The sequence below is a fragment of the Toxorhynchites rutilus genome, chromosome 2 (assembly GCF_029784135.1).
Source record: "Toxorhynchites rutilus septentrionalis strain SRP chromosome 2, ASM2978413v1, whole genome shotgun sequence".
Classification (NCBI taxonomy): domain Eukaryota; kingdom Metazoa; phylum Arthropoda; class Insecta; order Diptera; family Culicidae; genus Toxorhynchites; species Toxorhynchites rutilus.
Genome location: NC_073745.1, coordinates 212,190,583 through 212,202,778, shown reverse-complemented (window position 1 = coordinate 212,202,778; position 12,196 = coordinate 212,190,583). Strand labels below are relative to the sequence as shown.

Below are 12,196 nucleotides of genomic sequence, written 5' to 3'. Positions count from 1 at the left end.
GAACTTATTAGCTTGGTTGATCGTTAGCGTTGGAATCGCGGACTTTCGGTCCGGAACCTGGTACTGATTCTTTTAAAATATTATCGTTTCTTCTAAGCTCTTCCTATTGCTCGCGTGTTTCCGTATCTAGGTGATTTGAACATAAGTTTGAGCAGAAAGTGATGTTGTACATTGCGAGAGAGGTATTTCTAAGTCATTGTTCAATCCCTCTAGTTTGCCTATCAATCAAGATGTGTACTAGAAAGAATGTTTGAAGAATCTTTTGATCCCGTTCAACAAAATCATCATGCAAATGGACAATACGTGTTCTGACTGCATAAAATAGTGTCGCATTACGTCCAAAACACAACAACAAACAATACAAGAGTTCCAGAATACCCATTCGATCCCATTTATACCTAAAAACTCAACCCAACAAATCTGCCTCAGTGTCGTCCAATTGAATATTTTTTCGAGATTTTGAGTTCCTTAGTGTACAGTCGTTTTCAAATTTTCACTATTTTTTTTAACAATGAACAATCTATATATATAAATGGATTTCTGTCTGTCTGTCTGTCTGATTCTTATAGACTCGGAAACTACTGAACCAATCAACATGAAAATTGGTATGTAGGCGTTTTTGGGGCCGGGGAAGGTTTTCGTGATAGTTTGAGACCCCTCCCCCTCTCTAAGGGAGAGCTGCCATACAAATGAAACACAAATTTCTGCATAACTCAAGAATTAATCAAGCAAATGAAACTAAATTTGGCATGATTTTAGAGTACAATAAATGCTTTACGGTGGTTAGACTCCTCTCTAAGGGGGACGAAGCTTGCCGGGTCAGCTAGTGTATATTAAATTTCAATCAATCAGATTTTCTTGAAGTATGTTTGTTTTGACAGCTTGAGAAAGAAATTCCAAAATTTTGCAGGAGCCGACCGTTGCTGTGTTACCGAAGGTAGATGAACTGAATGTTGCTTCCTTCGATGAATGCTCGAGTACCCTCAAAGCATCGTGTATCAACAACGTGGACAAAGGAATGTATGATTTGCAGAACAGTGCCGAGCGCTTCTTACGCTGCAACAAGCGATTCGACAAAATGTGGGACGACTGAAGCGTAGACAGCAAAAACTTCTCTTTCGGGAAGAAATGCCGTCTGCAAGACAAAGATTGTGAGGAGATGGAGGTGTTCTATCGTCCTCGAGAATCGCGGGAGTTCTTCAAAAAACTAAACGCTTCGCACAAGGGCTTTGTGCTGCGGACCGAAAAGTGCCAGAACTAGGGATCCGGTTTTACCGTTACCGGTAATACCTGATCATTTTCCATTACCGAATTACCGGTAATTATACAATCAATAACCGGTAATTTCGGTAATTTTTATTTTTACACCATAAATAATATTTGCCTTCGAGCCGCTTTGAAATATTACTCGAGAATCAAGTTCAAGTTCAGTTCAAGAATGCTGCTCGATCTGAAAACGAAACACAAGATAAGCTTCAGCGATGAAGAACTGACAGTGATGAAGGAATTGGTTGATACCCTCGAACCAATTCTGGTCGCTGTTGAACTGCTATCGCGGAAGAAATGCACCCTTTAGGAAACTGACGTAAGATTACATTTTATGCTAGAACAGCTATTGGAGCAACCATCAGAAATTTCGAAGCAGCTGCTTGAAGTTCTCATTGGAAGGATTGCAAAGATGGTGTTTGCATGGAGTCCGGTAGGAGAGGAGCTCAGCGAACGAGGTGAACCGAGTGCATTGGCGGAACAATTGTGAATCAGATCCAATCTCTTTAATAATCATTGTAAATAAATAAATATCAGGCCGAATTCCTGCCCGGTTGCTCGACGACTAACCAGATTTTTACACTGTGACAGGTCCTCCAAAAATACCGTGAGTTTGAACGGCAAGTCATACAGATTCGTTAGCTGTGGAATAAAAGACATTTCAGCTCATTCATTTTTGTTTCACGTTGCTTCTATGGTAAAAAGGTGTGTAGCCTGCACAAATGCCGCACACTACATGTTGCTTAGAAGCTCCTCAAGTGAAATCACGGCACGGGTAGCTGAGTATTATGTCTTCTAGCCTTTAATCGTTCAAACAGAACGTTCGGCTGATGAAACGACTTATCTTTGTCTGCTTCGTTTTCAGTGACTGTAACAACTCTAGATGTTGCCAGTGGCTGAGCGGTGAACAAATCTGGCCTTTAACTTCAACATAATTTGGTAGATGACTTCGTTCAGGACAGACGGAGTTGAGAGATCCATGGTTTTTCTAAAAGATCGATCTTGGGACTAATTTTTGTTTCGGAGCAAAGCAAACACTATTTTTATACAACCTAAAAAGTCAAATGTATATTTCTAGCTTTTTCCACTTCTTTACACAGAGGCGAATGAACTGAAAAGTTTAAAGCCTCTTTAATTCAACATCATCATCATCATCTTTACACATTGCATTGCCAGTACTATAATAAATGCGGAATTGTGTGCCTATGCACGAAAAATGAACAAACTATGTGATAGGCTTCTTGGGAGTTTTATTGAGTATTTTTATACAAAATAATAAAAATAATATACTTAATGTATTTTGTTATTATTTTATTACCAGACCTCACTGGTTCCGGATTCTGGTTCCATGATTCTGTTGCACTTGTACATAACACAAAACTCAAATATGCGTTCCAATACTAAAATAGTTGGCTTGCAAAACCCCTGGTTCTCTGTTATGAATTTGTCCAGACTTAGCACATTTAGCATTTAAAATTATTTCCTTACCGTGCCTACTAATCAGGAGGACAAATAAAAGTTACCTTACTTAGAAGATCACTATATTGTCACGGAACTAATCATGCGAAAAAAGTACATAATAATTACATATTACATAGTAGGTATAAATTACAACAATATGTGTTACAAACTAGATTTACGAATATAGCTTTTCCGTTTTCTTTTCTTTACCACATGTGTTCATTTTTCATTTTTTTTCCCAATTGCTATTATCTCTATCCTTACTGAAGGATTCCCAAACTGCCTTTTCAATTTTTGCTATAAATAAGAGAGATTTGTTTAATATATTACGACTTCCAAACGTTTCATATTTTTAATATTTAGTAGCTATAACTTTTTACAGCCATTTCATTGTATTAGATTTCAATAAGTTTTTTTTTTGTTTTATATATAAGAGGACTAACTATCGTCGAGACATCTAACAATGTTTTTGAATCATGATGTTTTGCTGGATTCGATGATGCGATGGATGCGATTATGCGACGACGATTTCTATTGGTTTCCGAGCAAGAGAGAAAGAGAGCGAAATGTTATCCTAATACTCTGCACGTGAATATGAATGAACTGTTGTGAAATCAATGAGTTTTTGGTCATGGTTGGTCTACCGGAACGGAACGGACCGTCCCGGCTAAGACTTTCATTAATACTGGATAGATAGAAAAAGAGATGTTTTTCGCCGTAAAAAGTTGGGCGATTGTAAATCTGTACGACTAAAAAAGCAACCATTCCGTAGTGGGGGACAGGAAACAGTCCACTTCCGATCCTCGTTTATGCGGTTTGTGTACAAAAAACGGTTCTTCCAGTGACTGGTTTTTTTCCCAGCATATATCTATGCAACATGTTCACACTCACACACTTTTTAGTCCACTCGCGCGTACCGAGGAACCACGTCGTTCTTGATCCAGAAATCGCAGTTATCGGTTTTGTAAGTGGGAAGAGCATCTTGGCGGATGTCGATAAGCTTCCGCCGTAGTTCGGCTTTAATGTCGCCATGGGATACATAATGGTAGAACATTTGCTGCATTGCGGACACATACCGTCGCTGTTCGGGGGTCTTCGGTTCGTATCGGCCGAGGATAGCTTGGATGTCGGAGTCGACGTCAGCAATGCTCAGTTCGCCTCCAGTTTGAGTCACTACGTAGAACTGTGACGTTAGCAGCTTTTGGGAGATTGTCATCAACGGACAGACAGTTCGGATGTCCGAAATCATTGCGACAAGACCTTGGTAGGTGGCGTTGTATCGCTTGAGTGCTTCCTCAGTGAGACCGAGCTCACCGATCTTGCTTTCGTTGACATGTTTGGTGACCAGTTCCGGGGTCCACTCGGTGTATTTAAGATACAAATTTTCAGAGTGACTCTCGTGGGCAGTCGAACCGATTACGTATTTAACGGTGCCAGTTTCGGTGCTCCAAACGTCAGCTGGGTGCTGTTGCAGAATGTGTCCATCCAAGACGAGCCATTCATGGTTAGCGGTGGTGTTCTCATCGACCGCCGGTAGATCGGGGAAGGTTCTTCTCCAGATATCCGGAACGGCATCCAACACGTCCTCGTCTTCCTTGTCCCGCAGACATTTGGCATCTTCGCACTTCACTCTACCAAGATAAACTCCGTTGGCCTTCTCCGATTCCGATAAGGGCTTTCCTGGGAATATGGAAGCCGCTGATGAGATCCATGATCTTGCGAATAGTTTGGAGGTTTTGTTGGATGACGCCAGGGCTGCCACGATGGATCCACCAGCACGATGTCCGAACAGTGTAACCGACTTCGGGTCGCCACCAAAGTGGGCGATATTCAACTGAATCCATTTCAGTGCGGCGATGATATCTGACAGTCCGTAATTTCCGGAGGTTGGCGGATGGGTACTCTTCGTTAGCTGTTCCAACGCCAGAAAGCCGAAAACGTTCAAACGGAAATTTGGCCGTACAAAGATGACATCGTGGGCACGGGCGAAACGGGTAGATGGACGGAGTTTACCAGGAGAATCACCGGTGAAGGATTCTGCTCCGATCAGCACAACTACTGGAAGGGGATTGTCGTATCGTACATGTGGGGTAATAACGTCCAGAGTTAGACAATCTTCAGCTCCATCAACTTTTCCGTCCGCGTAGAACTGCCAGCACACAGGCGTTGCATTATGAGCCTTCAACGTTTCATTCCAGCAGTAGTTAATATTTTCAATCGGTTGAGCAGCCTTCCAACGCAGAGGCCCTACCGGTGGTACAGCATATGGAATGCCTCGGAATGCATACGCACCATCCTCGAGGATACCTTCCACTTTCCCGCAAGACGTGACAGTTTCGATGTACTTTCCGTCACGTACTGGTGCAGCAATTCGTTCACTCTTGCCAAACACTGCGAAGGCAAAGATCAGGGCCACTAACAGTATGACAACGAGGATTCCACCGGCAATGAAGAGATCATCTGAAACGATAAAACAGGAAGAATATTTAGAAGAGAACCCAACATGGATTTAAAGATGATGAACGTTCCGCCACCTTCACCGACAGAGGTTTGATCAAAACGAGTTATCCAAGTCCAAACGCCAGCCTAGTTTTGGATAAACAATGAGTATCCCCATTCAGAGAAGTGGAGAAATTTTCCTTTTTTGAATAAACCATAGACCGGGCCTAACGAAACTTTTATCCTATGGAGCATTTACATGCCGAAAACCAGCAAATTTTGACGCGAACTTGGTACATATGGAAGTACATACGATGGAAGCTACCCAAAATCACAATTTTCATTAACATATGTCCTATTTGAATTACGACTTACGAGGGTGTGCTTAGAATCATTTATCTTTCTTTCAAAAAATCGTAACTCGTAATCCAGATGTCTGATTAAAATTCGATGTTTGACAAAGTTGTAGGAAACTAAATGAACTATTTAGAAAAAAATATATTTCAAATGCACTGTTGAAAATCTTTCTCAAAATTTCAATTCAATATTTAAAATTTTTGTGTATCAAAACAACAACATCGTAATGTGTAGTGGTGCCGTGTCGGACTCACTAAAATAGAGATATGAGTTTTTGAAGATTTATGAAATTTCAATACTTTGTGAAATCTAACCATTCAAGAAAAGTAACAAGAAAAATAGAATCTACTTGCGATTTAACATCAAAATCTGTATACAATGTTTAATGTAATGAAACGTTAAATATAGTTTTTTTTTCATGTTGATTCGCATGTAGATTCTATTTTCATGTTATTTTCATTACGATTTCACAACGTATTGAAATTTTATAAATTTTCAAAAACTCATACAAATCTCCATTTTCGTGAGTCCTACACGGCACCACTATACATCAAACTTTGTTAAATTGGAAGAGTTTTCTGATGGGAATATAATAAAAAATATCTAAAGTGAGGCGTTTTGAGATATAAAAGTTTTTAATATTAAATTCATGTTTTGAGTAAAATTTTTCAAAAGTGTATTCTTCTTAATGGTTCATATATTTTCGAACAACTTTATGAAATACCATGTTTTAATCAGGCATCTGGGTTTTGAGTTACGATTTTTCTAAAGAAAGATAAATGATTTTAAATACGCCCTTTTAATGAATTAGTCATAATTTCAGTTGGTCATATGATAATGGAAATGGTGATTTTGGGTAGCTTTCATCATAAGTACCAAGATTTTGACGTAGGATTACGTCTTTCGGGAACATATTGGGGTACAAATTGAAAATCGAAAATCGAACACATCGAGCAAAATTGTCCAATTTCAAACGTTTATTGCTCAGTCATCTTATGATGGATTGATGGAATTTTTGCGTCAATCGATTTCGGCACTCCATAACAATTTTTATATTGAATAAACTAATATATGTCATGAAACTAACTATCGAACAATTGAAAAATCTCAACCCCTTTCCTACCGGAAATATCCACTTTTTTGGTCTAAATTGACAACACATGCGGCGGTTCCCTAACAGAGACATCAAAACCAAGCTGCCTGGAGAAAATCGACGTTGCAAATACATGAAAGTAGGGGGAGTTTTTGTTCCCACCGAAATGTGTTCCTTAACAGAGATATCAGAACCAAGGTGCCCGAGGGAAATCGACATTGTAAATATAGTCGGGTGCATTTTATATTGCAAGTAGGGTGAATGAAACGATTAATTCTAGCAAATAAAATTTAAATTTGGAAATTTAATGTTGGTTGCTTCGTGAAATTTCATATCAATGACCTATCGGATATTGTGAATCATTTAGCACAAGTGTAATTGTAAAATTGTATATGGTAGCAGTTGTGTTAAAAATGACTTAATATTTGAAACGATTTATTTCAATTTTCATAAATAAAAACCAAGGTGTGTTCCAGCTGGAGAACGGGTCGTTCGGTTTAAGCTGTCTGTTTGGTTGTTGTCGTTTTCACACAAGGAAAATTCATGCGGCGAGAAAAAATTGGAAAAGTGAGGAAATATTCGAACAAGTGATTTCCCATATGCTCTACTTATAGTATTAGATGTTGTTAGTCTAATTAAAATTCGCATTGGGTTGAATAAACACTCAAAAAGTAAAAATTATAAAACAAAATTACCTTTTACCTCTCAAATATGTTTTCTCTATATTAAAGTAACAAGTTTTTACTGATGAGAAACATTGATTATTGTGTTCGGTAAACACTGGTGGAGTGAAAAAACAATACCCAACAACCAAACAAAATGCCACCAAATCATTATCAAAGAGTTTAACGATGTAATTCTTCAAACATATCCAAAATCAACAGATAGCCTAACGGAATCCTACGTCAACTATGCGGTCGTGTCTCGGACACAACTTTCCTATGACTTTTTGGTTTTTTGGTCGATTTGACATGGAATCGCTCTGAACATATTGAATTTACAAGCAGTTTTTCAATATCTCTTAGCATAAATATATTTCCAACGCTCCAAAGAACACACAGAACGATACCAGAAAATCCGAACCAAATCGATCGTGTAGTGACAGGGAAAGCAAAAGCACCAGCATCGAAAATAATTTTCACCTTTAGTTTTCCACCGAAGAACACGGCTCTCAATGCTGACAAAAACTTCTCTACATCAGACTTGAAATTCGCTGCACTTTTAAGTCACTTTCAACCCGGAAACAATGCTCAAATACATGTAAATTGAATGATCAATCGGAAAAAGTCATTCACGATTCATTAGTCATCCCGCAAATGACCAGATAGCAGTGAGGATTTTCAAATGGTTCTTTTTAAAGGCCTAGTGTTTATTTCAGTTCAATATTGCCCTTTTCATGGTGAAAGTCAAATTAACTGAGGAAGTTTAAAGTCTCTATAATTCAAAGCATTATAATCATTATTATCAATAACATACTCGTAAATTCACACAAGTTTTTTCTCTCGGCAAAAAAATTAAAAAAACAACTAGCTTTTCATTACTTAGGATCTTAGGACATATAAAATTCGAAAATAACTGTTTTATGAAAAGTTTTGGTGGCCCTGAAAAAGATCGACGGGTTTGCGTCGCCCCAGGCGGCTATATATTTGTTTCCCCACCAGCGTTATGCATCTGATAATGAAGAAAATCAACAATTCGAGTGATTCAATCATACACAAAAATCACCACCTAACGGAATGGAACGACGATCTACGTTCTTTTTTATTCCAAAAAAAAAGATATCCGTAATAATTGATTTTTGATTTCAATAATTGACTTTGAAAGCAGTTTTTGAGAAAATCGATATCGAAAGGCGAAGATGAAGACGAAGGGGTAATTTTTCATTTAAACATAAATATCTCTATACAGCCATTCCATGCCAAACCTATATAGTGTTTCTCAGTTTTTCATGAAAATTGGTAGTTTTGTTCCTTTTCACAAAATATTAGATACATATTTTTTCGTTAGGGTGACCATCCCGATTTTGGGGTGGTCCGAAAAATCAATTTCTTCCACACTTTTCCTAGCATTACTTTTTTCGAAAATTCATAACTTTTCAACTACCGTACCAATTCAGATGATCGACATATCAAATTAAAGTCAATTAGTCAATATTTTTAAAAAAAAATTGAAACCTGGGAAAACTTTGAATTTTATTTACGTCATTTTTGATTGTATTTGTTTTTGTTGTTTTCATGGCTTTGGACTAGAGGGCGTTATATTTTTTTTTATATTTTTCCCTCAAAACTACCTTTTTCACATAACATATCCAAAATTCTGAGATGTGATTATTGTCGTTTTAAAGTTATAATTTTTCAAAATTTTCAAAGATGGGTAAAAAAATCAAAATCTGTTCAACAGTTCAAAAGTTATGATTTTTTTTAAAAAAGTAATTTTTGGAAAAAGTGGAAAACATTAGTTTTACGGACTACCCTAAAATCGAGATGGTCACCCTATCAAAAGAATCGAAAAAACGTGTCTAATATTTTGCGAAAAGGAACAAAACTACCACTTTTCACCATGGTTTTATATGGAGAGGTCCTATAGAAACGGGAACGTGGTGTCATTGGTCGCAAGATTCTGGTACCTAATTCATCACCCGTTAGTCAAGGGGACTAGCACTACCGAAAAACTACGATTTGTCTCCGATGCTTCTTGTAAAACCTCGACAGGAGTATCATAAAATGATGGATTGCTGGTCGGGTCAGTGATTCAGGAAGATCTACGATCAATCATTCTTCGGTGCCGCATGAAACAGATCATGCTCGTTGCTGATGTAGAGAAGATGATCAGGCAAATCAACATCTGTCCAATGGATAAACAAAGGAATTCGAGACTTATACGTGCACCCGTAGCCGAGTGGTTAGCGTCTCACATTATCATGCCGGGTGTTCGGGTTCGATCCCCGTTCTGGCCCCGTTCGTCAAAGAAATTTCCTTCGACTTGCACTGTGGTCACGCGTATTCTAGAGCTTGCCCCTCGGAATACATTCAAGGCGTGTTATTTGGCTTAAGAAACCTCAATGAAGTATTAATAAATGACGCTAGTTAATGCATACGTTGAGACGGCAAAAGTTCCACAGGGAACGTTAACGTTAACGTCATTCAAGAAGAAGGGTATTGATTTGTCAGTGAAGACACTGGGCCTAGCATGGCTGCCGAAAACAGAAACTTTTAAGTTTCAATTCAACATCCCGTTACCGATTACAAGCACAGCACTATACACTTTGTCCAACTTCTATAAGCCTTTGTGTCATTGTAAACAAACAATGCTTCAATTTATATTCTCGTGTGTAGGTGATTTCCATATGTGTGTGTGTGCAAGCGCTGAGTGTAAACGAATGTTTTTGTATTTTTCAAGTGTCAAGTTTCTATAAGACCAGTTGCATTTTCCGTTGTTTTAGTTATTTTAATCAATAAATCTGGAAAATTCCGAAGGGAAGAGTGCTCACGGAGAGAGAAGAAAGATAAATCGATGCATTTCACCAAGAAAATGTTGGTATCAGAGAAACTGTTAGACGGATTGGACAATTCCATCAAGTAGTGCTCAATTATTTGGCGAATCCTCAAAGAAACGGTAAGAAGGAGAGAGCTCCACGTAAATCGAAGCTTTCTGATCGAGATAAGCGAGAAATAACTAGAACAGCTTCAAATACTTCGAAATCGCTTATGGAAATAAAGTAATATTTCAATTCAAATGTTACTCGGGTGATAATTCGTCAAGTTTTGTTAAAAAATCCGCAAATAAAGAGGGCTTTTAAAGGTTAAAGCTCCTCATCTTACATCATCTCACATCGGAAGACGTCTGTGTTTTGCCAAAGCTCACATGAACCGACAGTGAGATATGGTATGTTGTGACAAAGAATGTTTCCAAAAGATTACATTTTGCTATATACCATAGCGAAAATTTCTTCAATGTATAAGCTATCTTCACTGATGAAAAAAAGTTCAATTTGGATGGTCCTCATGGTTTCAACGGGTACTGGCGCGATTTACGGAAGAAGGAACAGTATTTTTCAACCAGGAATTTTGGTGGAGGCTCGTGCATGGTTTGAGCGGGATTCTGTGCATCCGAAAAACTCAAGATAGCTTTCACATCATACATGTTCTGGAATCCTCTCTTCTACCGTTTTTGTGTGGATAGCGTCATAAAAAAATCACATTCCGGCAAAATAATGCTACTATTCATACCAGTAAGGAAACTAAGCAATAGATAAGGGACCAAAAACTTATTTTTTGGACTGACCGGTTCGCTCTCCAGACTTGAATCCTGTTGAAAATCTTAGGGGGATCCTTGTACGCAGAATCTACACTGAGGGAAAACGGTACACCAAGATTGAAGAGCTCAAGCTCGCAATTTCGGAAACATGTAAAAATATCGAGGAATCAGCAGAATTTGGAAAATAGTATTCCATCATGAATTTTCCAGGTTATCAGCCGAAATGGCAAGGTTGCCAATTACTGCCATGTAAATCAGCCGATTGTTTTGAATTTTTCATTGATTATACTTATGAATTTTGAAGTGGTTATATAGAAACTGGACAGCTGAAATTATCATATTTAAGCATGATGAATAAACAAACAACTCTATGAACAAAATTAACGCTAAACTTTATTCTAAGCATTCAACAATGTATGAATGTATCTTGTTGAAAATCTAACTGTTTGTGTTGCAACGAAATGGAATCAGGGTGGTCTTATAGAAGTTGGACAGAGTGCATAAGCGTCAAATCCATTCGGTAATAGTCATGCTATTCGAGCCTTTTTTACTTTTGGGTGCTATTATCAGAGCCACGATCATCATGTAATTATTGTTGGCGTTGAAATATGACAAGGGTGAAAGGTGGAATTGGGATAGTCCGACGGATTTGATTTCTTGGGGATATCTCCAAAAGACAAGGAGAGGGATATGTACGGATATTTACTTCAACAATGGCACCAATTTCATCGGGGCTCGGAATAATCTTTGAGAAGCATTAAAATTGCTGAGTACAGCAGACATCACAGTCAAGTGTACGAGGAGTTTTCCGATCAAGGGATCCAACTTCAATGTCAATTTTTCATTTACCAAAGGTTCTTGGTGAAAGTGTAGTTAAAGGGTGTGTCACATCAAATTGCATCACGAAAAAACGCTGTAGAAATTTAATTTTTAGGAATTATATCTTCAGCTTTCGCTTATAATCAGATAAGAGTATATAGATCACGTTGGCCATGCTTCACTGTCAATTTTTCGGAAATTTGGAAAAATGTCGTCGAACGAAAAAGAGCGTCGTGAATTAATCCTGCGCACTCATTTCGAGAATCCGGAGTTGTCACATCGGGACATTGGTAAGATGCTGGGAATCGTCCAGTCCACGGTCAGCAGAGTACTAAAACGATACTTCGAGAACCTATCCATCGACCGGAAGGTGAAGAACGGCAAAAATGGATGCTCCGACAGTGAAAAAGATCACAAGCGCGTAGTTAAGCAGTTTAGACGTGATCCGAGAAGTTCGGTCCGGGATGTCGCCAATAAGCTGAAGTTGTCAAGTTCATTCGTCCA

General features: G+C 38.3%; 1 protein-coding gene across 2 annotated transcripts in view; it reads right to left on the bottom strand.

The window, feature by feature from the left end:
* Positions 1–2,306: 2,306 nt before the first annotated feature.
* The window catches only part of LOC129769268 (neurotactin), a 95,129-nt gene continuing 85,239 nt past the window's right edge, over positions 2,307–12,196 (bottom strand). For both annotated transcript variants that reach the window (XM_055771392.1, XM_055771393.1), the window contains one exon: positions 2,307–5,187. In XM_055771392.1, coding sequence (XP_055627367.1) covers positions 3,626–5,187 — 1,562 coding nt within the window. In that variant the 3' untranslated portion in view covers positions 2,307–3,625. The remainder of the gene's footprint in view (positions 5,188–12,196) is intronic.